At 54.2% G+C, this 27,314-nt stretch overlaps 1 protein-coding gene across 4 annotated transcripts; it reads right to left on the bottom strand.

Moving 5' to 3' along the window:
- Window positions 1-927: 927 nt before the first annotated feature.
- On the bottom strand, window positions 928-26,744 carry BLACAT1 (BLACAT1 overlapping LEMD1 locus). Of its 4 annotated transcripts, none has more exons than XM_090124640.1 (3): window positions 26,604-26,744; window positions 3,978-4,193; window positions 928-3,882 (listed from the first exon to the last, which is right to left on the bottom strand). In XM_090124640.1, the coding sequence occupies exons 1-2, from the start codon at window positions 26,630-26,632 to the stop codon at window positions 4,070-4,072; spliced, it is 153 nt and encodes a 50-aa protein (XP_089980766.1). In that variant the 5' UTR covers window positions 26,633-26,744; the 3' UTR covers window positions 928-3,882; window positions 3,978-4,069. The 4 variants fall into 4 exon arrangements, with proteins under 4 accessions (XP_089980766.1, XP_089980764.1, XP_089980767.1 ...); XM_090124638.1 differs by lacking the exon at window positions 26,604-26,744 and adding an exon at window positions 26,341-26,531; XM_090124641.1 differs by lacking the exon at window positions 26,604-26,744 and adding an exon at window positions 17,347-19,169.
- Between the last annotated feature and the right edge of the window lie 570 nt (window positions 26,745-27,314).

Genomic DNA, 27,314 nt, shown 5'->3' with positions numbered 1-27,314 from the left:
CAGGGAATTGTATAGGATCCGACATGAAACACCACACAGATGCACTCAGGAATGGGGTTTTCTCCCTGTTCTTTTCCCCCCCTCTCATGAAAGCTGCACCAGGAGGTGCCATGTGGGCACTGCTTGGGTTTGCTGGAAGGGGCTGAGCTGTGGTCCATCCATCCCCAAAGTCTGAGTGCAATGGGGACCCTCCTTCCTCACCCACCCCCATTGGATGCTTTTCCTGGTGTAATAGGATTAAAGGAGGATTATTGCTGGTGGGAAAAAATGCATTTTTCAGGAGTGCTGCCCTCCTCTTCTTAAGGAGCAACGGTAAAAAGAAGAGGAAAAAAAAAAAAAAAACCTAGAAAGCCACAGCATAGATGTCCTGCAGTGTGCACAGAGCCAACGTGCAATGGAAAGCATGATTTGCATCTTGCACTTTGCACCCTTTGCACGAGGATGACTGGGAGCTGCTCAGCACCCCAGCAGCCAACGCATGGGTGGTTCAGCAGCCTCAGCTTCAAGCAGCCTGAGGGTGGGAAAGCCTTGGAAAAGTGTTTGGGTATCACTGGAGGGACACCCCCAGTGTGCACTGCCTCCAACGTGGGTAGGATGTAGCTATTGTGGTGCAGTCGCTTTTGGAGGGGAGAAGCAAAAGCAGTGTGGATGAGCCATAGGCAGTGTGTGTGTGTCTGTCGCTCAGGAGAGCAAGAGGAAATCCTGAACAAGAAGCAAAATCCCAGCTTATAAAAACGCCTGGGGTTGTGCAAATGTGGGGGAGAGAGAAAGAGAGGCAGGGAGAGCGTTTCTCTTCTGAAGAGAGCTGTCAGCTCCCAGCCCTCGCAGTCTCAGAAGCATCCCAGCCTTGTTAAAACGCTGCCACTGGAAAAAAAAAATAATAATAAAATAAAAAAAGGAGGGAAAAAAAAAAAAAAAAGCCCCACAACTTTGCTTTGACCGCTGCAGGATTTTCAGGTGGCAGCAGGAAGAGCGCAGCATCCTGGCAGGTTGGCTACAGAGAACAGCAGGCTGAGCCTGGTGGGAAACAATACGCAGCTGAAAGGACCTTCACCATAAATCTGGAGGTCAAGGCATGATGATGGGGGAATCAAAAAGCACCACGAGCCGTTTATGAGCACAATAGAGGTCAAATCCAGGAGCAAACCATTTTGCTCGGAGCCACGGTGGAAAACATATTGTTGCTCTGAGAGCTCCATCCATGCAGGGAGGTGGAAAGTTCACTTTAAAAATAACTGTAGCTCGGGTTCTTGAGCATTCAGGCTGCACCTGGTGAATTTAATGTGTTTTCACATGCACGTGTAATGGGTGTGGGTGAGCATCTGCCTGTCTTGCTTCTACATCCTACGTTCATTCACTGGAGATGGGAGTACTAGAGATACAGGGACAGCCCAAGCAGGCACAGAGCTGCCAGCGTGCAACCATGGTGTGCACCTGAGCAAGCACAGAGCTGCTGCACACAGCCAGCGTGCAACCGTGGTGTGCACCACGCAGGTGTGTGCATAGTGTGTGCACTGTATGCAGTGTGTGCAGCATGCGTGTGCCATGGATAGCATGCACAGCGTGTGCAGTGTGCGTGCACTGTGTACAGTGAGTGCATAGCGTGAGTGCAGTGAGTTCTCAGCTCATCTCTTAGCACCCAGGAGCCCTCAGAGCACCCACTCCGTGCACAAACTCTTTTGCAGGGATGCTCTCTGTGCATCCAGCTTGACACAGAGCCTCGGAGCAGCTGTTAGCTGCACATCCTTTGCTGCCAAACTGTGATGGATCTGCAGTCAAAGAGGTTTAGCACTAAGGGTTTGGAGGTCATGAACCTCTCCCTCAACCCACAGCAATATTTTAGCCTCTGTAAAACCCGACTGAGCTAAGCTGCTCATCATCTCTCCGAATCTCACCCTGCTGCCAAAACAGCCCTGAGAGGGGTCATCATCCCACATCTTCACTAGGGGGAACCAATTGTTGCCCCCAGGAGTGGGGCAACCAACAGCTGAACCCAAACGTGGGTGCATCAGCATTAACCTTGGTGTCTTCAGCTTCCCCGGGAGCCTCTGTGTGCACTGCAAAGTAAAAGGCTGCTGCAGCCTCAGAGCTCCCAGGGGACACATTACAGCCTGCATTAACCACAGCATTTCCCACTGATCTGTGCCTGCCAGCCTGAAATCTGCTGAGCTCCATAATGATGAAGGCAGGGACACCTGGCCAACACCCAGAGCCCCACAGGGAAACCCCCAGCAGGGCATCACCCAGTTCACATCACCTGAGCTCAAAGAGGGGAGAACCAAAGTGCCCCCACAGTGCCCCCAACACTGGGGTAGGTGCACAGGGACCAGGCATTGCTGCCATCCCACAGCTCACATCCATCCACTGCTTCCCACCACAGCCCAGCCCACAGGCACGCAGCAGAGAGGATTTAGAGCTCCTCAGCTGCACCTTCTGTTCTTGGCACTTCTGGCTGCTTTTTTGTCCTAAATCCTTCAGATGAGAAAATAAAATACTGGCCGTGTTGGTTCTGGGTGTTGGCTGAGCCAACAGATCTCCGAAGGAGAGCTGTCACTGGTGGCTACAGCTCTGTTCAGCTCTGTTTGTCCTGTGCAAATGCGCTCTGAGAGCACTGGGAAAGTCGAGCTGCTTAACAAGGGGGGGGGGAATTGCTCTCCTAGTGTGCTCAGCCCCCTCCGTGGGAGCTCCCAGGGGGTGTCAGGCTGCTGCAGTCCATGCCCTCTCCTCCAGAGACTTGTCCCCAAGTATTTACCCTTCCCCACAAGCTGTCCCTCCTGCTTTTCTCAATTCTTGGCCATGGCAGCACCAAGGCTTCAGTACCTGAAATGAGATCTTGAATTTTGGGTATAAATGGGGCCAGGGATGCAGGCTGCAGTCCACGCCAGCATCGTGACACTGAGACCCCAGCATTGTCCCCAAATCTTTGGGGACCCTCACCAGGGGTTGGCTGTGGGGGAACAACTGTAGGACACCCCCTGAAAGGCACAGAATGTGGGGAGCTCCTGTATGGCTTTAACCATAGGAAGGAAAGATGCACAGAGAGGGTGGAGGGGAAATGGGGACCCAGGGGACCTCAGGAACAGCCACACAGTGCCAGGTGAAGGCAGTGAGAGCAGGAGCAGGTGAGCATCTCCTGCCTGGCACCCGTGAGCATCACTTTCAGCCCTCTGTAGTTGGTTGGGTTCTCCATATAGAGAAGGAAAACAGCAGGTGGAAGAATTTAAGGATTTCTGCTCTAGAGGAACACGGTTGTGCCAGAAATGTCCCTGCAGAGAGCCCCCAGTGACACAAGCTGGAGGCTGTTGGCCTTTGTGCCAACCATGAACCAGCTCCTGTTGGACTGCATTGCTCAGTGGCACAGGAACAAATGCCACCACCACTGTGTCCCCTGCAACAAGCCTGGTGGTGTGCTTGGTGTCCCCAACAGGCTCTGCTGTGCTGCAGCCACGGAGCCAGGCATGGCTGAGAGATGGAGATTGGCTCCTTGCAGTCCCAGACATTTGCACGAGAAAAACTTAATAAATAATAATTTAAAAAAAAAAATTAAAAATGCAGCTTGCTTGTACGTTCAGCCAATTCTGCAGCAGTGAGAGCACTTACCACCCTCGGGCAACTCTCTCCTCTCCCTCCAGCACTATTAATCCATGCAGGACATGGTCTGACCCTGGATTTTGGAAACCCCTTTAGGGTTTGTCCGCAGAGCAGTGCTGAGGTGAGGGCAGGGAGGTGGGGAATCTTCCTCCGACTGCAGCTGTTGGGGTGCAGAGGGCTCAGTGCATGTGGCAGGATGGCTGCAGCACCCCAATAATGCCTGCAACGCCAGCTGGTACCTCCCAGTTTGGCCACTCCCATGCTTCAGCTCCCTCCTGGCCAGGCAGATGTCTGCAGAGAGAAAATGAGCAGAGCTGCAGTGCATTAGGGCAGATGGAGCTCTCAGCACCGTGCTGAGCCCCCCAACACTCCCTGCCCCATCCCACCTTTGCAGCACAGGGATCCCTATGGAGGCGACAGGAGAGGGGACAGCTGATGTCCCCCAGCAGCTCCGATGTCCCACTCCCGTCCCAGCTGCTCACACTGCTGTCTCTTGCTCTGCACTGGGTTCCTCCTTCTTCCTCTTCATCTTGCAGAAGCCATGCAGCCCGCAGAAGCAAGCGAAGGTGAACTGGGGCATCACCTGGAGCATCCAAGGGGTCCTGGATGGGGACAGGGAGAGGGAGAGAAATCAGGGCAGCTCCGACAGCATGAGCAGACAGGTCCCTAAAACCCCCCACATGGGGCACATCTCTCTGCCCCACACCCAGTGAAAAATGATGGGATGAAAGCCAACCTCAGCCCCTATAATAGAACTGGGGGCAATCGGGACAGACAGCTTGCAGTGCCTGGTGCTGGTTTGTAGCCCCCCATTGACAAGGAGCCCGGGACCCCCCCTGGCAGCACAGCACCACAGGCACAGCACAGTGGGGCACAGCTGAGAGCGTTGTCCCCTCACTCAGTGTCCATTTGCAGCAAAGAAAACGATGCCCCAAAGCACAGCCCTAATGATGGGCCAACAGCTGCAAAACGCGGTTATGCAAATGAAAGGCTGCTTGGCTTAAAAATAAAATAAAACAACACAAACTCGCAGAAATGCAATCTGCAGCAAAACCTTTCTCTTCTCCCTGCTTTCATCTGCAGCGCTTGCACAGCTTGCAGGTGATCAGCCCTATGCCTGCCCACCCCACATCACCCTCCAGCCCCATGCAGAGAAGGTAAAACACAGGGCTTCAGTTTATCCCATCTGTGAAATGGGCACAAAGTTATCAAAGAGCCATTTCAGTGCATGAAATACTTTCGCATCCAGACCCACAGCCCAACAAGGAGCAAAATCTGCTTCTTTCATTGCCTCCTCCCCAGCTGTTGCCAACCATCTGGGTACCTGCCGAGCAGCCCCATGAAATACTGCTACCTCTGGAGCTCACAAATAATGACAACAGGCTCTTTAATGAGTCTTTCTCTGGCTCTGAATGCCTCTCAGCCTAGCGGTGGGTCCCTGTGCCTCTCTTTGTGCTGCTGCTTTTTGTTAGGAGCCCAAGAATGGGGATCTGGGAGGGAAGGGCTGGAGCTGAGAGCCATGGGGATGGTGGAACCCCTGGGTTGGGGCACTCATCAGTCCAGATCCCTGTGCACCATCAGATCCTTGCATGGTTCATGCCACACTCCCCACCATGTGCAACAATCTGTTATTCATCAGATAAATGGGGCTGTGCAGGATGTGCTGAGCGCTGCTTGGTCCCCTCATGCCCACTCTCACTGCCCCATGTCACTGCATCCCAGTGCCACCCGTGTCCCTGTGCCACCCATATCCCTGTGCCACCCATATCTCTGTGCTACCTATGTCCCTGTGCCACCCATGTCCCTGTGCCACCCACATCCCAGTGCCACCCATGTCTCTGTGCCACCCATATCCCTGTGCCTCCCATGTCTCTTTGCCACCCATATCCCAGTGCCACCCATGTCTCTGTGCCACCCATGTCCCTGTGCCACCCATGTCCCTGTGCCACTTGTGTCCCAGTGCCACCCACATCCCTGTGCCACCCATATCCCTGTGCCACCCACATCCCAGTGCCACCCATGTCCCTGTGCCACCCACATCCCTGTGCCTCCCATGTCCCTGTGCCACCCACATCCCTGTGCCACCCACGTCCCAGTGCCACGCATGTCCCTGTGCCACCCATGTCCCTGTGCCACCTGTGTCCCTGTGCCTCCCATGTCCCAGTGCCACCCATGTCCCTGTGCCACCCACGTCCCTGTGCCACCCACGTCCCAGTGCCACCCATGTCCCTGTGCCACCCATGTCCCTGTGCCACTTGTGTCCCAGTGCCACCCACAACCCTGTGCCACCCACATCCCTGTGCCACCCACGTCCCCACACTGCAAACACAAAGCATCTGGGGGGTCGGGCTGCCAGGACCCCCACACCCAGAAGGGACCCATTGACAGATCCGGAGGAGTTTGTAACGCTGAGGCTTTTCAGGCTGACCCTCTGCCTCCCATTCAGGCAGCAGACAATGATGAATGAGCCCCAGAGAATAGAGGCAGCCCAGCTGAGGCTGGCGCTCCTGTTCTTCTTGAAAAGGTGGAAAAAGGATCCTGAAGGAGCAAGGAATAATTAAAAAAATAAATGAACCAGCTTGGGCAGCGATGACAGAAACCCTGCTTGATTTGCAAGGGCCGGGCATGCTTCACAGCCCCACGCTGCCCTTTCTATTCAAGGGAGAAGATGCTTTGGATAAAACTCCGCTGCAGCAGAGAAAATGCGAGGAGCATTAAAAATGTAAAGCTCGAGAATTCTCTTTAGTCAACTGCATAACCCCAGGCCGTGTTTGTCACTGTCACGGTGATGAATTGGGAGCTGTCTGGAATCAGCATGCTCACTTTAATAATGTCACTTTCCTCCAGCCCTAAAAAATGTCTTTGCGAAGCAGCTGGACAGAGTCTGTCCCTTAGCAATGCAATTACCAGGCTGGGCTTTGCTTTGCATCCATGCAATGCTCACAGTGCACCGAAATCTCTGCTCCTCCTCCTCCTCCTCCCCATGCAGGGGTTGTGATGAGGGTGCACAGCGTGCACAAAGGGAGACAGAGCATCAGCATCTCACCCCAACGCTGCTTTCCTACCCCACCCCAGCTTTGCTTTGCTGCTTTTATTTTTGGGAGAAATGCAATCGAGTGAAGTTTTGATTGGAAAGAAAACCACGTTAAGTTTTGCATTTTAAACTCTGGGTTTCAAAGCCGTGTCGGGGGTTTTTGTTTTGTTTTGTTTTGTTTTCCTGGGAAATGGGATCATTTGCAATGGAAATGGGTCTCTTTTATTTTATTTAGTTTTGGGGATTTTTTTTTTTTTTTTTTTTTTTTGAGGAACTGAAGGGAATGAAATCGTTTGTAATGAAAAGTAGAGAAGCTCCCAGCAATTTGCTTCTGGTTTGCCTTTCATCGCAGCTGGGCAGTGCACCTCTGCAGCTGGGAGAGCCGGGTGTGATGGATGCTATAGGGAACACAGAGACTTCGAAGAGCTTCGTGGGTCACAACCCCAGTGCTGCTCTGAGCATCACAGCACCACACAGTGCCCCCTAAAGCACAGCACCCCACGGTTCCCACGCAGCACCCATCACACGAAACCCTTCCCCCTCTCCTTGCAGCCACAGCATCCACTCAAATTGCTCCTTATTTCCAAGCCATCACTTCCTAGCATTGCTTTCACCCCCCCCCTTTCACAAAGCACGGGCATCACGCTGCTCACAGCCCAGCCTAAGACAAAGCCAACTTCAAAGCAGCCTCTCTAATGAGCGGCAGCGCATTGGAAACCCGAGACCGGGGGATGAAACCGACCAGAAAAGAAGCGCTGTCCCTTTAAGGAGAGATAATGAACGGCCAGGCTGTTGCTTGGCATGTTTGCAGAGAAGCGCTAATTAAAACATCGCTTCTGTAAAGTATGCTGATCCCATTGATTCTTCCCCCCACACAGTTAATTTGCTGCTAGGAAGGCAAAGTCGCAAGGGCCCTCATTATAAAAATTTCACTGGCTGCAGCTAATGGTTGTAATTAATAGGTGCAATAAATTCCAAATGGGCAGCCGGGGTGTTCATTAGCTGCGGGCTGACTCAGCACCGGTGGCCTCACAGTTACTAAATAATCCATTTCCAGCAGCCGGGAGGAGGAAGGTGCCCCCATGGCACATCCAGAATTCCCCACCCGGAGCAGAGTTGGATAAATAATTCCCAGCAAGGCGAGGATCCACTTCTTTTTGTCTCGTTTGGGAAATGAGCATGAGAACCCCCCCCCAGTGTCTCTACCAGCAAAGCAGGGCAGGGTTTCCCAAAAGTGCAACGATGCTACCTGCAGACAGGCACGGTGCAGCAGCTCACAGAGCCATGCGTGCCCATGCAAAAAGCAGCACTCGCTGATGTGCTGCAGCTCTGCTGCCTGAGCTATGGGTTGTGGCACGCTCAGAGGTGTGCTGGCAGTGCACACCCAGGTTCCTCAACCCCCTGCTCCACGCTGAGCATCATCCTCTATGGGACGGCCACGAGCTTGGATGCATCACAGCTCTGATTACAAAACGGTGGCTTTTGGGTTTGTTATCATCTGGTTGTAATCAAAGCATTCATTGTTGGCACCCCTCCTTTTGGTTATCTCTCAGGATTGGTATCCACAGGGCTGGGTAACCCACTGAGAAACTGCTGCTTTTTGTGCTGCTCTCCCAGCACAGCGTTACGCCGAGACCTGGGCATGAGCCAGGTGGCCACGCCATGCGTGGAGCCAAACTTAGGGCTGGTGACACCAGGAGGGACAGCCAGGGTGACACCGCAGCTCCAGGCACAGCAGCACAGCACGCAGCTGCAGTTGTTCCTCCCCGCAGGGCAGCACAGAACAAGTCCCAGCCTTGCCCAAGGAGGACGGCGGATGCCTCACTCTAAGCAGTGGTTATTATCTGTAATTAGCAACGTGTCCTGCTCCACACGCTCACTCCTGGGAGCTCAGGAAGGCTCCAGCAGTTTTCTTTGCTGGTGAAGGAGAACTGCCCAGGAGCACCTCGCAGCTGCTCCTCTTCTCTGGAGCATGGCTGGAATTTTGCTCAGCACCTTTTGAAAAATAGCTGCTTACCCACATTGTCTGAGACGCTTTGAGAACGCCAACCTGCCCTCCTGTTTTATTTAACACCATGAATGTTTTATAAGCACAGCAGCAGAGGGACTTTGCTTTGCTGCTCACTGCTCTCTGAAGTCGATCTGCACAGCAAAGGGAGGCTCTGAGCTGGGACCCTCACAAACCCAAATGGGAGAACTGAAATCCAAAATTTGGGTGAGCAATACCAGCAGTCCTGACCCTGTGGGGCTTCTGCAGCCAGCTGGGATGTGGGGACACAGAGGCCACACTGTGGTTGAGCTGAGAGCTCACCTGGTGCTGGCAGCATCTCCTCTGCACGATGGACCCCAGCCAGAGCTCCCTGCCAAGGCTTTTTGCACAGTGCAGTTTGCACAAAAACACTTGTCCTGAGCACGTCCCCCCCTCACCTCCTGCACGCCCCGCTCGGATGTCCCTCTGAGGATCAAACAGATGGAAAAGCAGAAGCCAAACCTTGCTGCTTAAGCCTTTGTGTGCTAGATGTGCACGAACAAGGGCAAGGAAGATGAAGATTTAGCAGGCAGTCACCACAGCCCTGGCTGCTGAGCATCGGATGCCCTGAGAAGCATCGCTCCAACCCCCCCACTGCTGCAGCCCCCCAGGACACACAGCACTCCCTGTGTTTCTCCTCCCCGCCTGCCTTGCTAAAAGAAAAATCAATAGCATAAAAGGGAGGGAGAGCAAGTCTCAGGGGCAGCATTGCACGGGCACACTGCTGATAAACTTGCACTGAGCTGCTTTGCACAGCAGCCACCAAAACATCCACAGGGGCTGCTGCCACTCCAGTGTGGGCACTCGGGTTCTTCTGTGCTTCTCAATGCTTGGGGGTGATTGAAGCTCAGAAACAGGTCTACACCCAACACCACATCCCCAGTGGTGGATTTGCAGGCTGTTTCCACAGAGCAAAGCCCCCGGCATAGGAACCACAGCACCTGCAAAGGATGCATTGGATGGAGAGGACTTTCCTTGCTACTTCCCAGCCCAACATGTAGAGTTGCAATGAAAAGGATGTTCCCAAGCTGATGCTTCACTGCTTTTTGCTATTCCCTCTGTTGTGGCAGAAGCATCCCCAGCTTCCAGCCTGGGCACACACACCAAGGCTGTGCACATCCAAGCTGGGGTGCAGCCCTCCTTGGTGTGAATGGCGACCATTGTGACGGGTGAATTTTCTGAATGAGCAAATCCTCATTAAAAAATAATTAAAACAGCCCGGCGAGGTTGGCTTAATTCCTTTCATTTTGACTGATGGTGTTTAGTTTTGATGATTTATGTGGCACAGCCGTGCCAGCTCTCATGCTTCCATTGTCGGAGCTCATGGGATTTCATGATTCCCTTCCTTCCACACCTCCTTGAGTCATGGGATTACAGCGAATCTCAGCTTTCATTTTTTTCAATGACTATTATTTTTAAGGATGCATTCCAAGCTGGTGAACTCAACTTGAAAGCCTGACACCTAATGACTCAAAGCTCAGGAAGTGGAGGTGGGGGGGGAGGAGGAAGAACACAGCCAAACAAAGAACTGAAAATCCCTCTTTTCCTGCACGGAGAGCTGGTGGTGACCCTCTGCCACTGCTTGGTGGCATCACCCTCCTCTCTCACACTCAGCGCTGCCCCATCCACATGAGATCTGGGCAGATTTTAATTAAAAGTGCAGTTCTGCCAAGTTCTGCCTTTCTCACACGCTTAGCTTGACACCCTCAGGGCTGCAGGGATGGGTGCAGCGTGGCACAACCCATTCAGCTCCAGGCTCCACAGCCTCCCCAGCCGGGTCGTGGTGCACCAGACTGATGGGACGGAGGTATCAGAGCTTTTCTCAACCACCTGCAAACCCTATCAGACAATAGCAGAGAAAAGTCTCTTGCCTTCACCTGGCTGCTGTGCCCATCGCCCCTTGGAAATTCCCCCAGCTCTCTGCCTGCCACTTTTGTTCCACACGTCCTGCAGGTGGAGATGCTTTGAACCCCGTGAGAAAAGCTCAGTGCAAAGAAAAGCTGCTCCCTCCGCCATGCACTGAATGGGGACGGAGGCGCCTGAAAGGCCGTGCCCCCCACCATCCCCATCCCCTTTGTCTGCCCCTCTGCTCACCACCCCCTGCCCCATCCGTCTTGCTAAGGCCCCGCAAGGCTTCAATGCCCCCTTTCACTCGGTATTTGTTACCAAATAAATATGGGTGATTAAAAAGGGATCAGGAGTCCATGTGGTTTGCGGAGGTGCCTGGAAGGTGGAGTCCCTCCCCTGAGTAGCCCATGGCTTTTCGCCCTACATGAGTTAGGAAAAGCAATCACATAGGAATAAAAAGCCATAGACCACAGCAGAGGGCTTACCGAGGATAAGCCAGCAGTCTTTGGGGAAAGAAAAGGAAAAAGAGGGGTAAAAAGAAAAACCACGACTAATAATTGTGCAAGGCTCTGTCTAAGCTCTCATCTCCCCACAGTCAGTTGGAACACAACCTGTTGCCCAAGTGCGGAGCTGCACAAAGATGGGAACCCCCCCCTCCCCAGCCAGCCCCTATGGCAGCTCTCAGCACTGCTGCAATGCTCTGCCTCATGGATTGGGGCAGGAGAGCCAACCCCATCCCCCAGCAGTGCCTTCTCTGCTCCTCACACAGCAATAAGCAGCAATTATGGAAACAGCCACCTCTCGCAGCAGAGGCGATGCTCAGAAAACAACACACCATAGCCTCAATCAAGGGCAACGCATCCGAGGAGCAGAAAATGAGAAGGTTTATTTTCACTTTGCCATTGCTCTGGCCATAGCCCTACCTTATCTCCTTTGCTAAACACTGGGTGTTCCACCTCACACCGTTCTGGGCTGCTCTTCAGATGCCAATACACCGTGCAAACCTCGAGCCACGCTGTACGGTTGGCAATGGAGCAGCGCAGCCGCACACCTGTGGGTCTGGTGCTCCTTTGCAGGGAGGAGCAGCAGCCTGCAGACGCATCCCTTCTGCAGACAGGAGCTCGGGGTGCAGCTGCAACCTGTCCCGGGGCTGTTTGGGAAACCTGACCCCGAGGCCCTTGCAGCAGAATGGGGAACAGGAGCCGGCTCACCTGGCAGCACGGCGGGCGGATGCGTGGTGTGGAGGGAGCGAACAGAAGTGTCTTTGTCGGGGAGACAAAGGGCTACAGAGAGCCCTGGCTGCAGAGCCACCTCCTGCAGTGCCTTCCCCTGCTGCCTTCAGGAGCCTCATCCCTCCCTGCGTGTACCCAGAGGCAGCTCAGGACAAGGTGCTGCAACAGGCAGCTTCTCCAAGACTCCATTCCTTCATTTATTCTTTAGGGAAAGCCTCCGTGCTGCTCCACACCCAGGGGAGCTCCTCCATCATCACCTCCCAAACCTTCACAGATCATAGCTGCAGAATGCACAAGCTCTGCCTTTATTCTCTCCCCCTGGCCAGACTTGGGCTTGGTCATCATGACTGCTAATTGCCAGCAGCTGATAAGGTCAGCTCTGCTGTGGAACCCAGGAAATTCCTCTTCTTGTTGCCCTGTTAGAATCCTAGGGGAATTCAATGTTTCTAAAACAACACAGCCAGCAGATTTGGAACTGGGAAAGGTTCTGCATCCAGACAGGTTCTGAACACTGCCGTTTGGATAGCAGTGACCTGCAAACCAAGCTTATGAAGCACAGTGGTAGCTCTGAAGTGGCACTTCCCAAGATTTCACCTCCTTATACACTCCCCTATACCACTACCAAGAAGGAGAGGCAGCTGCATGCACACCTTATAACATGGCCACGCTCCATTTGCAGCCCCTTGTCTCGTGGGCAGAAGGGTCCTGAGCCCCACATGGTGTCCACATGGGAAGCACCCATGGGTGCTGGGTGCCCAATACCCACCTCTGTTCCCTCACCCAGCACTGAGCTGCTCCCAGGGGTGCACTGAGGATGCAGCCCACATTTCCCAGATCTTCATACACTGCAGGGTGGGGGGATGACTGGCAAGCCAGACTTAACATCTCTTTGAGATACAGCCCTATGGCTCTGCTGTGGCACTCAGCTCCGGGCGTCTGCAGCTCCACCTTTCTCTCCCCACCATTGGAGCACTGAGAACGCATGCCCCTATGAATGCCACCAGCCCCACACAACCCCACAGGACCCAAAGGAGCCAGGCAGCCCTCGGGATGACCCAGCACCTGCCCACACCTCCCTGGGGCTGACCTCACCTTTGGCAGCACAGCATCCTCTCCGAGGGCACAACGCCACACCAGCAGGGCATGGGGATGGGGATGGCATCGCCTGCTCCCCCCAGCAGCACTCAGGGATGCTCCATGCCCAGGGAGCAGCACTCAGGCACCACAGGGATGATCCATGCCAAGCATTCCCAGCACTCTGAGCTCTGGGGGCTCACGCCTGTCCCCAGTGCCCCATCCCCACGTCCCCGCTGAGCCTTGGGTGCATACTTGGAATGGTTGTGCACCGAGGGGCCAAGAGGAGGGGGGGGGGGGAGGGAGCGTGGGGGGTCAGGTATTTCTCCATCCCCAGCTCCACAGAGCCGGTAACAAAGGCGCTATTGAACGGCAGCCTCTCTGGTCTGTGAAGCAGAAACCTCTTGTATCTACTTCAGTGCCTTTGATCTAACTCCCCCAGTGGGATAGATATTACTCATGTCCTGCTGCTCGGGTACTGCTGCCAGAGCGGGATGGGGGGGACCTGCCTCCCCTTCTCCTCACCCTGGGGGTATCCCAGCTCTTTATAAACCCCCCTCTGCCCCACAGATTCCCCTTCCTGGCTGCGTGGGGCACAAGGCATGGCACAGAGGTGGTGGGAGTAGTGCTCTGCACCTCGCATTCCTCTCTTGTAATTAAAGCCGGTGAGCTGGGTGGAGGGGGGAATTTCCCAGAGGGTTTTACTGGCGTCTGGACAAGGGTCAGACAATGAGAACATTTGACAAGGTGCCCAAATCCGCTGTATCTTGGATACGCTCAAAGCCTCCCCTGTGTTGTTTGTCCCGGGCTCTGCAGGATGGAGGTGGGGCCCTCGGAGCAGGTTGGGGGCTCACAGCCTTTATCCCATCAGGGCTGCCCTAAAAACACCTGCAAAGCGTTGTGAGCACTGCTGGATTGCACTGCATCTCCCCCCAAGGATCCCCCAGGAAACCCCCAGAAAGGCATTGAACACCTCAGACATTCACCTTGTGGTGCTTTAAAAAACACTTTGCTGCTTTCAGCAAGAGACCTGCAAGCTCCCCATGGGGCTGGGGGCACTCTGGGCTTAGCCTGGTTCTGCTGGTCCTGGGGGACATGGGGATGCTGCAGCAAGCTGCCTGTGAATCATCCCAGAAGCACTGGAGTGCTTTTGGAAATCCTATTCCCAGCTGGTCTGCAGAAACCCTTTTGCCTGGCAGATCCCATCAGCACACAAAGAGCTGCATGTGGGCATCACCTCCAGGGCTGTCAGTGCCCACGTTACGGTGCCCGAAGGGAGAGAACCCAAAATTCCAGCACAAGTTGCAGGGAGAGCTGAGATGGGCACAGAGCTGGGGTTGCCCTTTCCTGCTGCAGTAGCACACAGCAAGCAATGAAAGAGTGGGAAGGGTGGACAGATGGATGGATGGATGGAGGGATGGAGGGATGGACGAATGCTCAAGAACACAGAGGGGCCAAGCCAAGTTCAGCTATAGGAGCCCACAGCATCCCAACAAGGAGCAATCAGCTTTTCTTTTAGGGATCACCTAAAGCCCCCAGCCCCCCCTCCCCAGCCCCACGCTGCCTGCAGGGTGTGTAGAACCAAACTCCTGCGTGGCTTTTAAACTTTAACTGTTATAACTTGGGGAGCAGTTGAAGTCAGAGTTGGGCAGAGATCCATTTTCAAGCTATCTTGACAACAGGCTCCAGCACAGCAAGATTAGATCTACTAATCACATTTATAAGGCGCCCAGGATCATGAATTGGGTATTTGGAGAATATCTGTCATTGTAACAATGTCATTTTCCAGCCTTCAGCGTGCATGGCTGTGTCCTCCAAGTCATCACTATTGGACTTTTTGTTTTTTATAGAAACATCTGCGTGGGGAAGAGGAGGCTCAAATGTATTGGTGGTATTGCTGCTGAGATGCATGCTGTCTGCCACTCGTGTGTCCCACAGATGGGGAGAAATTGGGGTTATTTATGGATTTTTATCAGCTTTCTCATCACCTGAGTTTCTATGCATCCCTCAGCAAGCAGACACAGACCCGCTGCCCTCAAAAGCAGGCTGCTGCTGTCTGCAGCAATGGGAAACACCTGAGAGAGACGTGCTCAACAAATCCATGCTTGCAGGAGCGGTGCAGCAATCACAGCATTGCATTCCGTGCACAGCAGCTGCTGTTCACCCGCAAGCACTGCAGCCCTGCATTACTCCTTGCACTGAGTGCTCTGGCAACCACAGAAAAACCCAAATCCTCACCTTGCAGGTACACATGAGATCACACACTCCTCCCAAAACACACAATGCAGCAGAAAACTGTTCTGCTTTCTTTAAAGGAGAGGAGATCTCTTCATTTTTGCAATTTGCTCCGTGCCTGCGGGCTGCTCTGTCTGCTTCTGCAACCTCTCCCTGATGCCCTGGCAGCCCCATGAGGTGGGTTATCCTTTGCTAGTGGGTCCAGGGCCCCATATGCCCTTAAGTCAGGGAATTTTGCAGCAAAACCTCCCATCAGTACAGCCTGGCCAGCAGCAGGATCCCAGAGGACCTCCTTCTCCAGGGATGACTTTGGGAAGCAGCAATGTTTGCACAGAAACATTCAGCTCTGAGCCAGGAGGAATAGTTTGCAAATCCAGACAGTTTGTACCAATGGGCTTCAGGTGCAAAACCAACTCTGAGAAGTTGCAAGCTTGCTCTCCTATTTTTCCATTTGGAACAGTGTCACTTTCAGCTCTCCTTTGCTTTCAGCAAAAAACAAACAAACAAACAAACAACAAAACCCAACACATTTCAGGTGATTGGAAGCACAACGAATGGGTGAAACAAAACGCTCACCAAACCCCAGAGGATTTTGCTTCTCAGAATATCTGCGATTTGACTTGACCCCTCCATGTCTCCATGCTCTGCAAACCATCAAATGCATTCTCAGAATAGGACCTGCCCCTGAACTGAAGCCCATCCAGCCCTGGGAGCCCAAAGCCACCACGCTGTGTCCTGGATCCCATTACAAACCTTGCTGTTCCCTCAGCCCCATGCATACAGTGTGGCTGTTTGCTCCAGCTTTATCTCCAAGTGGAGGGATGAGAAAGGCAGAGAGGGAAGGGAGGGGATAATGACCCAGATCTGCTCCTACAAAATGCCACAGAGCCCATTAGAAGAGGGCAAACGCAGCTTGGGAATCCAGGTAAGTCACTCACTAACAAGATCCTCCTGGGCCTTTTAGCACATTCCTGGTCACGGCCAATTCAGTTCCCGTGGCCCCAGCTGTAATTAAGTCTGGGCTGTGAGGCAGGAGATGCTGCAGCAGCCAGGGGGGAGGTCTGTCTGGGGTTGCAGGAGCACACAGAGCTGATGAGAAGTGTTCTTTCTTATGTAGGGGATGAGAGCGTGCAGCAGCCTGTGGTGATGCACTGAGCTCTGATTCAGCCCCTGGGCAGGACACAGCCAGCAGCACCCAACAGGGCCCTGCACCACAGCCAGGCAACCCCAGCCCCTCTTTCTAGCACTGGGGGATTGCAGTGACACAAGTGAGAGAAGCCAGAGCCTGCCCACAGAGTGCTGCTCCACCAGCTGCAGCTGGGGGATGAGGCTGGGAACATGATGGGCTCCCCATGCATGGGCATGAGAGGTGGAAAGGTGACCTCATGCAGCCCTTTGTACCCTATTTCACCAATAACTGTGCCCAGTTTGGTGGCCGTGGTCTCACTCTGTGTCCTCAGAGTCCCCACTCAGAGGTGGCACTCAGGGAAGGCTTTCCCCTCGATGGATTCATCCCCACCTCACTTTTCAGCCTGACCATCTTCCCACCACGTGAAAAACGGAGCGGTGTCACATTGGAGGTGATGCAGACAGGAGGTATTTGTGTTTCGTCTGCCGTTGTTTGCCGTTCCCAGCGATTTGTCATGCTCTGCTGACAACTCATTGGGGACCCGTGACACAGCGTGCCACCTATTAGCATGAGGACAAATCCTGACAGAGAAAGCATCCCTCCTCCACCTCGGAGACCTTTCCTCCCTTGGTTGCCCTGCTGGACGCCAGCTGCTCCCTCCTAGGTGACAAGGGACGGCCAAACCAAGGGGATACAAACCATATGGGCAGACCCAGAGCGTAATGTGGAAGTGCCCTGAGCCTATATCAAACATTTTCTCCCTTCCCAGAGCCACCCCACTCCTCGTCCCACCCTGCCCAGTGCCAGCATGCTCTGGGCAGTAACCAGAGGGTGACATCTCCAGCTCCCCGTGGTCCCCAGCCCTCCCCTCTCCTCACCATCGCCTGTGCTTCCAGCAGAGAAAAATGCTTATCCTCCTTAATGTGCTATTGCAGCCCAGACAGGCATTGCACACACACATACACACACACTGACACACACAAACACAGTCTCTGCACTACCCATACCAAACCCCTGCCCAAACCATGGGGGATCATTCTATTTCTCCACACCGTTTCACCCCCCCCCCCCCCCCCCCTCCAGGACTCCACCGCTGTCCCTTTGCTTTCAGCAGCCAAGCACGGATGAAATAACAGCAGGGAGCAAACGACACCGAAATCAAGGCTATTCCTACCTGGCAGTCATTGATTTCCTTCCCCCTTGCTGACATCACCGCTCCCTTCAGGTTAATACATGCACCACTTTCCTTATCTCTGCTCAGGATTACCTCATCGCAGCAAACCCAGCGCGCTCACTCCTGCTCTGCCGAATGCCAGCACTGTGTCTGAACTGCAACTTCCCAACCAGACGAAGGATTTCTCCAACGCTGTTCCATCAGAGCCCTGATCTTCCCCTCGTACACTGAGACACGGCTCTTTTTTCTTACAAACCAGCTCTTTGCTCTCCAGTGAATGCTCCTGTTCCATGCAGACCGGATCGCTCCCTTTGCTTGCTTGCTTCTTGCACGGATTTCACACACGCTGCAAACTGCAAAAGTGCTGTGTGCACACACACACACACACACACAAAACTTGGCACGCACGCACACCAACGTGTGCAGGAGCACTCACACAACTCACTGCTGAAATACAACACTTCAAGGGCTCCTCAGCTCATTTAGCTGCTGTGCCAATATAAGCAAGGTGAATGCACACGGATGCATGTCATCTTCACAAATATTCATATCCTAATGAATTTTGACCAGTTGCTGGTCGTCCTGCCCTAAAACAAAGAGAACTGACATTCTTTTCTTTTTTTTTTTTTTTTTTTTTGGCTAATCGCACCTCATCCCCAAGAACAGCACAACTGCAAACCAATGCCGTCTATTGGCTACAGCGTAAATATTTACATCCCTCTGCACAGACACACACACGGCCACATTTCCAACACACAGAAGCAGAAGGTGAAGCTCTTTGCAGCGCTGCTGCGCGGCCGCAGGAGGCGGTGCAGGTAATGCACGCACTGCTGCATGCAGGTATGGGTGCACCGGTGCACTTCTGCCTCTCACCCACACAACCCCACCACGCAACGTTCCGAACAAAGAGAGAAAGAGAAAAAGGCTGCCTTACTTTCTTCCTCTTATTCTTTTGTTTGTTTGTTTGTTTTTCTCTCTCTCTTCTCCTCTATTTCAGGACTTTCCGCTGGAGGTGATTACGGAGAGGAACTTAACGCGGTCGGGCGGAGTGAGGGAAAGCGTTTCGTCGGCGGAGCGGAGATGGAACAAAAGCCACGGGAGCGGTGCTGAATAGGTGTCCTCCTAATTGTCGGGAATCGTGTGGCTGTGTGTGGCGCGGGCGGGAGGGGCGGTGGGCAGCGGCCTCCCTCCCTCCCCCCCTTCCTGGGGACGGGGTGAGCTCAGAACAGAGGGACCCTCCGCTATCCGCACCGCACCGGGCTGCGGAGCCGAGCGCACGGCCGCACCCCGCAACAGCGTGTGGCCACAGGGGATGTAGAGATGGGGACAGCAGGGACACAGAGATGGGGACAGAGGGGATGCCGAGATGGGGACGGCAGGGATAAAGTGATGGGGACAATGGGGATACAGCAATGGGGACGGTGGGGATACAGGGATGGGGAAGTGAGGATACAGGGATGGGGACGGTGGGGATACTGCAATGGGGACAGTGGGGATACAGTGGTGGGGACAGCAGGGATACGGTGATGGGGACAGAGGAACACAGTGATAGGGGTGCAGTGGTGGGGACAGTGGGGACACAGTGATGGGGACACAGTAATGGGAACAGCAGGGATATAGTGATGGGGACAGTGGGGACAGAGGGACACAGCGATGGGGATGTAGTGGTGGGGACAGAAGAGATACAGAGAGAATGACAGCAGGGATACAGTTGTGGGGCAATGGGAATACTGTGATAGGAACAGCGGGGACACAGTGATGGGGACAACAGGGATAAAGTGATGGGGACAATGGGGATACTGCAGTGGGGACAGTGGGGATACAGTGATGGGGACAGTGGGGCACAATGATGGGGACAGTGGGGATACAGTGATGGGTACAGCAAGGATACAGAGATAAGGACAGCAGGGATGCAGCGATGTGGACAGTGAGGACACAGCGATGGAGACAGTGAGCATACAGGGATGGGGACAGAGGGACACAGTGGTGGGGATGCAGCGGTGAGGACAGCGGGGACACAGCAATGGGGACACAGTGACAGGGATAATGGGGATATAGTGATGGGGACCACGGGAACACTGCAATAGGGGCAGCAGGGATACAGTTATGGGGACAACGGGGATACTGTGATAAGGACAGCGGGGACACAGTGATGGAGACAGCGGGGATACAGTGATGAGGAGTGTGGGAACACAGCGATGGGGACAGCAGGGACACAACATTGGGGCCGCCCAGTGCCCTCTCCCCGTTCCTCCCCCTGCTTTGTCTCCATCCCAGTCTCCCAGCCAGGCAGACACAAAGAGCCTCTGACCTGGGAGGAGAAATACGCCTTGCCGAGAAAATCCGCCCCAGCGCCCCGAGGTGAGCTTTTGGCAGCAGGGAATTAAAAATAGCTGCTGTGGCTCCAAGTCGGAGACAGCACTCCTTCCCTAATGAGTATAATTAGCACAGAGCGGATGGAAGCGTGGTTCCCCGGCTGCTCCCCGTATTGCTCAGTGTCTCCAAGTGCCACTCATTGACATCTCCTCCATGCACACTGGGGAAGGGGTGTTTTCCCACATCCAGGAGCTGTGCCTGGATCAGCTCCTTGGCTGCCCTGAGCTCTTCTTCCATCTCCACGTCAAAATAAAGATGTTCCAATGGAACGAATCCCCAAAAGCACAACCTGAGGCTTCTGTGTTATGCAGGAGGAAAGAGAAGTCAGATCTGGGACCTTTTTTTCCTGCTCACTGCTATCCGTTCCCTCAAGCACTCATAAATCCTGGCTGTACCAATGGGGGCTCAAGAGGGGGGGGTTAGGCAGGCTTGCGAGCTCACAGTGCCCCACAGATCCTCCTCCTATGTCTGTGCCCAACCATCAACAAGCAGGGCATCGCCTCACCATCCCCTGCTGCTGGGCTGCCCTCCCATGGGGACAGGCATGGGGACAAGGCCACCTCTCCGCTCTCTGCCCCATTGGCGACCCCAGAGATCTCAATTCTGCTTAAGCACTGATTTTAGTTGCAGGTGAGCACAGCACTGAGGACACAGCACAGTCCACCCAGAGCATCCTTCCCTGAGCATGGCGCAGACAAAACCCCTCTGAGAGCAATGCACTGAGGATGTTTTGGGCAGCTTATTAGCTGATGGGGTTAACAAGCTTCTCGGTGAGATCCCTGCAGCCAGGGCTGGGCACAGGGTGAGCTGCGGGTGCATCAGGTCAGGAGTGGCTGCACCTCTAGCAGCATCTGCTCAGCTCTGACACGGTGCTCACTTGGGCTTTTTTTTAATTGTCTTGATGTCCCTCATTTGCATAATCCCCACAATGCAGCGCAGCAGGACTTTTGCTCTGAGCTAATAAATAGATGACAAAAATAAATGTGTCATGTAAGATTTGCTTCCATTTCTTTCCCCCTTTGTGAGCGAGCTATCACCAAGAAATGATGCTGGCGGAGCTGATCTCCCAGGAGCTGTCAGGCTGGGCTGCCATGAGCAGCAAAGCTTGCTTTGCCCATGGAACACAACTTGACCAGATGTTAGAGTGAGTTGTGTGAGCTGAGAGCAGCACGAGGAGGAGATGTCTGCACTCCTCAGTCCCTCTGCATTGCTCCCTATAGAGATGGTCCTGCAAAATCAGCCCCAGGGCTGCGGGCAAAGGGCATTCAGAAATCCATTGCTGTGGTTGCAATGTGTCCACGTCCAGGCAGGTGCTGGCAGTGCTCTATTTTCAGAGTGATCTTCTTCAAAATCACCACGCACCGGCTCTTGGTGCTTGCAGTGGAGATGGTACCATTTAGGAAATGAGCTCCCTGAGCCAAGAAAAAGAGTGATCGCTCAGCTGTGAGCATCCAAGGGGAATCCTGAGGCTGGAACAGCACCATGTGTTTCCTACAGGATGATTCCTCCTTCAAGACTGTATTCTCACTTCGAGGAACTTGGCTGGATGGCACCCAGTGAACCAAAGGGAACAAAGTCCTAAAGGGGAGGCTGCAATCCATCACCAGGGCTCTGCATGGCTGCATGTCCTTGGGGCTGGGATGCATGGCAGCAATGTGGGGTCAGGGATGAACCGCCTAGCCCATCTCCATGCACTGCAGGATGTGGATGTGAGCACAGAGAGAAGCAGGATGCATTGGGTTCCACAAGGTTTAGGGGCTGGTTACTTTGCACTGGGTGCTGGCAGATCTGGAGATCATCTCTTGGGCCATCTCCTCTCCTCCCCACAGCCCTGTGAGTCAGGAGGGTTCTCAGCTCTCATATCAAAGCATTTCCAACTGTGTTGTTTGTGCTGGAAAATGTGAATCCTAATGGATAGGAGCTAGAAGAGAAATAAAGACCTGATAATATACGAGCTTCCTTTTCTTTTTTTCTTTTCTTTTAGAGCCCTGGCCTGCTTTAAATCACTTTTATGGCCGTACACAACTGCCTTCTGGCACGCGGATGCTCAAGCCTGGTGTTGCTGAAAAGATGGATTCACAACTGCTGATCAGTGGAGGAAGAAGCACTGCGTGTGCTTCCCAAACAACCCAATGAAAGAGCTTCATCTGCATCGATTGGTATTTCATACGTCCTGAGATGGGCATGGGGACCCCTAGCAGAGAGACTCCACGTCCTGTTGGTGAGGTCTGCAGCCAATGCCAGGTGTGTTGGTGGGTGCTGGGCAGCACAAGGCAGAGCCAGGAAGGTGTCAGGAGGAACAAAACGTGGAGAGAGGTGGAAATCAGATGAGTGATGGGTGCGAGGTGCAGAGGAGCGCAGAGCATCCCTCCAGGATGCAGAGGATAATTTCCCCCTTCCCCAAAGCACTGCGGTGAGGGGATGGGATCATCCATCTTCATTACATCCCCAGAAGAAGCTCTGTCAGGTGATGGTGTAAAGGCAATCAATAGCCCCATGGGCTCACTGCATGCTGGGCTGTGCTGCACAAGTGTGCTGTCCCTGCTCTCTGCATGGCACTGCTCTCCAATGGCACGGGGGACACCAGGTATTGCCACACGCTGTCTGCACCCACATTTTTTTCAGTGAGTTCATGCTTTTTCAGCACAGACTGCCCGGGTGTTTTATTTTCCCCTCCTTGCCATAGCCTGGCACCTTGCTGATTCTTTTCCTGCAAGAAAACCTCCCAGAAAAGCCTCTTTCCAGGGAGCAAAAACCCCCAGTGAAACATCGACCTGCCCACGTGCAATCACATGAGCCCACTACACACCTAATTCACACCCAGTGTCCACAACACCCTCTGCAAAGATACCCAAGAGAAGCTACGTATGGGACACACTCATCCCCTCTGCCTTCATGCATAGGGCAGGAAGGTAACCAACGGAAGAAATAAAGGGGAAGGTCCAAACAACAGGTGATGCTGAGCCCCAGCAGCACTTGGACTTGCACTCATTTATCTCACTGAATGCCCACCCTTGGGACCATTCCCTGGGCAGGTGCCTGTGAGCATCCCGCTTTGCAGCAGGGAGATTCAACTGTTTGCAGCTTTCAAAGCCCCGTGCCCAGGCCCCTGCTGCAAAGCAGAAGTCTCACCCAAGATGAGCCCCATCCATCTTCCTCTCAGCTCGGCCGCACGGCTAAAAACAAGCCAATAAAGTAGCAATCACCTTGGAGCAGCAGCAGCTCTATTAAAGCACAGCGGGCTGCAGCACCTGCGCCCCAACTCCACGGTGGAAACCAAAGCCACAAAGCCTCCTCCTGCTCATTGTGCCCCATGTCATGGTGTGAGGAGCCAGCCCTGTGGCCCCAATACCCAGCCAGGCTTGGGTGCACCCCACTCTGCTCCTCCAGGGATGCTGCCTTTCCGTGTATAGCACACAGCCAGTTCCCAGCCTGCAAAAAGGGCAGAGCTCACCTTGCACCTCTGCTCTGTTCCAGCAGCTTTCAGGCCCCAGTATTCATTGGGACCCCCAACCACCAGCTGGGGCTGCTCCTGTGCCACCTTGAAAAGCAGAAGGGGATCACACGGATGCGATGTGCTGGATGTTTGCATCAGTTCCCATTGCAAACACTCGTTTGTCATGTAGATCTCCTGGCATTTTTTTAAAGGGTAGATTAATTTAGGGGAGTTCTCAGATCCAATTTCCTCTGGCAATGGCTCTATTAGGCTGTGCACAGCAGAGATACAGGCTCCCGTCCTCCTGCTGCTACTGATGGAATTTGATTCCACGCTGCCAAATCTGCAGGGCTGCAAACACATTCTCACTCTTGATTAATGTGAGTAATTTCTGCTTGAAAGAAGGTTGAAATGAGCAGCCAAGGGGAAGCGAGCGGTGAGGGTTCCCCCCCACATCCCTCCTCCTCCCCCATCCCTCGCTGCTGTTTGCATTTTCCCAGCTCTGCCATAGAGCTGAGGGATAAACAAAAATGCTGGCCCCGTTTCAAGAGCAGCAGAAGGTGTGGGAGCAGGGGGCACCTCGCTGGGTACCAGGCTGTGCTGCGCTCCTGCAATGCAATGCAATGCAAGGGGAGAGGTTTTGGGGGCTGGGAGGAGGAGCAGCATGGGGTGGGCTGCACGTGGAGGTGCCTGCACAGCTCTCCAAATGGGGAGCTGCTGTATTACTGCATGCCAAGGTGGGGTGTGACCCTGCTCAGCACCCACAGCCCCACCTGCCCCACATGGAGCGGCTGTGCCATAGTGGCAGCTGGAGTGGGAGCTGCTCCCCAGCGACACCCTGGCTCCTCCATCCCCTCCCTTGGGAGCGGCAGTGGCTGTGCATCTCCTTTTCCATTTATTTTTATAAGGAAGGAGGGAGAGAGAGAGAGAGAGAGAGAGAGACACATCCTAATCTGGCAAAATGTCAGCGAGTGATTCAGAGAAGAGGCGAGCAGCAGAGAGAGACAGCCCACACAGGAGAATTGTTTCTGATTTCCAAATGTCAGCATGTCCTTTAATTAAATGCTGATTAACAGGGGACGTGATCCCTTGCTGCTGGTAACACGGCTCTCCGCGGGGCTCCAGGGCGATGCCACAGGCTGTGTGCACCCATGGGATCAGCTGGAGGAACAAGGTGTGGGGTTTGCACTGCTCCAGATGCACTGAAAGGTGCTGGTTCTGCTGCTGTGCATCTTGGTGACATGGGGGGGGGACCCCTGTTGCGCTCAGACCCTGCTGCCCCATCTGCCTTCTGAGCAGGGCTGTGATTGCACTTGAGGTTTTTTAATCTCTGGGTGAAAGTTGCATCAGATCCACGTAGTGAAACTGCATGCAGACCCCGATGTGAATGCTCTTACTGCTGTCAGAGCAGCTCTTTTCTTCCTCAGCTTCTGTCTGTTTTCTGTACTCTTAAGCAAAGCTGCAAAAATGCCGTGGCATTTCGGATTGCTAGAAACACCATTGTACTTCAGATCCCCCAAAACACCACTGCATTTGGGATCCCCCAAAAACACCTTATGCATCTAACAGCATCCCAAAGCCCTACCACCTTCAGTGCTGCTCTTTGTCTTCTGGGCACACCTGGCCTGGAAGACAGCAGAGGTTATCCCTGAGGTTAGGAGAGCTGTGTCTGCCCTGGGCGATGGCAAACCCTCCCTGACCCTAAAAGTGGAGAGCAGATGTACAGTCCTAACTGCATCTCCTCTGCCTGACCCCATCCCCTTGCACTGGGGTGGATTCTCCCCTGTGGTGCAGGGAGGTGGCACATGGGTGCAGCAGCTCTGTGGCATTTGGGATGGTTTGGGCTGATCAAGCTGTGGGTTCTGTGCTGGGTGCTATAGGGCTGACCGAGGTTTGTAGGGCCGCTATAGTGCTGCTATAGGGTTGCTATAGGTTTATGGAAACTATAGGGGCACGCTCTGCTCTGCACCCCAAGCATCTGCTGATCACAAGTTGCACGCTGAGGCTCTCAGCCTGCTCACAGACATTCACCCTGCACAGCCCCACGTTACACCATGTGCACGGAGCACCTCATGCAAGCAAAGCCCACGAGGTGACAAGGCTGCAATCACATGCCAGATGGGTCTAAAGCTGAAAAAACAGCCTATACTTCAAATCACACTTTCCAGTACAGCAGAGGAAAAGCTTTCACGCTTATCTCCGCATCTCTAACCGTGCACGGCTCTGCGCGTTGCCCCCTTCTCTTCTCCCTGCTATCACCTCGCAGAACAGCGCAGCCGATGCTTGGCTTTGGGTCCCGGTGCCCGCGCATCTCTCAGCAACAAGTGCGTCCCGCAGCGCTGCCGCCTATTCCCAAGCGCCACCTGACGGCACCGACCCCGGCACTGAGATATCAGACATCTACACAGACACAAAGCAGCCCCGCACCGGCACCGGGGCCGTGGGGGTAGGAAATAGCAGCAGGGTTGAGCGCATCCTGGTTGCGGCACCTTGCCCTGAACTACGGCAGAGCGCGGTTGTGATTGTGCTGAAAAATCAAGAACACCGAAGTTCCTCCAAGCTGCCCAGAAATCATGCAGGTGCTGCTTGGGGCACCCTTGTGGCTCTCCCTGTCTTTCATTCTGCTTGAGAAAGCAGCTCTGTGTGTCTAACTGGGGGGCAATAAGCCCCACGCACTTCCAACACAGCAATGGGGAAGAAGTCACTACTTTCTTCCACCCCCCAGCAAAAGGTTGTGCCACTCTGATGTCATCCCTGCTGCCCTCTGCAGAGATGCAGCCACACAGTGCTCAGGGGCCATACAGTTGTCCAAACCCCCTCCACACCCAAATAGGAGGGCATTCCCCCCAGCACAACCCGAGGTCAGCACATAGTACAGCTCACTCAACCCACATGGGTGCAGTGGGGAGGGGAGGGTCAGTTCTCCTCCCTTCCCACCCCCCCAGCCTGGCACCCCGTTACAGGGTCAGATGAAGGCATCGCCAGATCAGGGTGTGCTTTGAGAGCAGAGTGGAATAGAACTCAAGCCTTGGAAATGGAATAGAACTCATCAATAGGAAACAGAGAATAGAACTTCCCTTCCTGCCCATCCCTCCCTGCCCCCCCTGGGAGCATCGGGGACCCTTCACTGCACCCCGAGCACAGAGCAGGGCAGCACCCGGTTCCCCGAGGACGGATCTTACCGGGGAGATCCCAGCTCAGCTCCCTGCAGCAGCCAATATCGCAATGCCCCACGAGTGCCACCGGGACACCAACACACAGACAGCGACACGACGGCACCCAGCGGGAGGGAGAGCGGCGGGGATTGTATGGGAGGGGTGGGAAGGGGATGAATCATTTCGACGGAGCCAGATTTCCATATTCCCCCTGCTGGAAAATTTAAGTGTGCTCCGAGTTTGAATCTCAAATGTGATTGCTTTCGGATCCCCGCCTCGGAAGGACGTACCTCTCAGCAGCCGGTCCTGCCGGGATCATCGCTGCCCATGCTTTCCATGCTGTCCACCTGCCAGCAGGCGCTGCCTTCTGTTCCCGCTGAGCATCGCATTGGCTCTGAACGCGGAGATAGTTAAAAGCTGCAACTTAAGGACTCAATGCGGGGAGGGGGGGGGGAAGGTGGACGGACTCGCTGTGCATGAGAAGCAGCCATTGGCTCTGCTTCCCCACTGCTCTGCCAGTGGGTTAGGCTGCACATGTGTCAGCCTTCCCCCTGCTTCCCCATCACCGTGCTTTGTGCTGGGCAGGCTGTGTTTCTTGCTGGGGTTGGAAGCCCCCGGCTTGCACCTGCCCCGTGCACAGGGATGGATGCTGCCCCCAAACCCCCCCTTGCTGTGCACCATATGGCACGAGGCATTTAATTTCCTTCGGGACTGCGATGCACGGAGCTGGCAGGTTTCTTCATGGGCCTTTGGTTAACCCCCTGTAGACCCATCCGTGCCAATTGCCTGCATGGGTGGAACAAAGCGCTTCCCGAATTCACCACTCCCTGCTTCCTTCCCCATTTGTTTGGAGCTCTTCCTTTGAGCTGCAGCCAGGACAGCAGGATCGGGTCCTGCTTTCAAGCTCTGTATCCAGGCAGGTGAGATCTGTACCCTGGAAGAGGAGCCCGGTTCCAGTCCTTCACACCCTGCCTGCCTGCTCGGTGTCAGCCCGTGCGAGA

This window comes from Phasianus colchicus, chromosome 25, assembly GCF_987193195.1.
Source record: "Phasianus colchicus chromosome 25, bPhaCol1.hap1.1, whole genome shotgun sequence".
Classification (NCBI taxonomy): Eukaryota; Metazoa; Chordata; class Aves; order Galliformes; family Phasianidae; genus Phasianus; species Phasianus colchicus.
The sequence above is the reverse complement of the archived record's forward strand: the minus strand, read 5'-3'. Positions and strand labels throughout refer to the sequence as shown.

Excerpts from the sequence above, each read along its gene's own strand:
- BLACAT1 (XM_090124638.1), bottom strand. The coding sequence starts at position 26,495 with ATGATTCATCCCCTTCCCACCCCTCCCATACAATCCCCGCCGCTCTCC. Across the intron at positions 4,194-26,340 it reads GCTGAGCTGGGATCTCCCCG|GACCCCTTGGATGCTCCAGG; the intron begins GTAAGATCCGTC and ends GTCCCCATCCAG.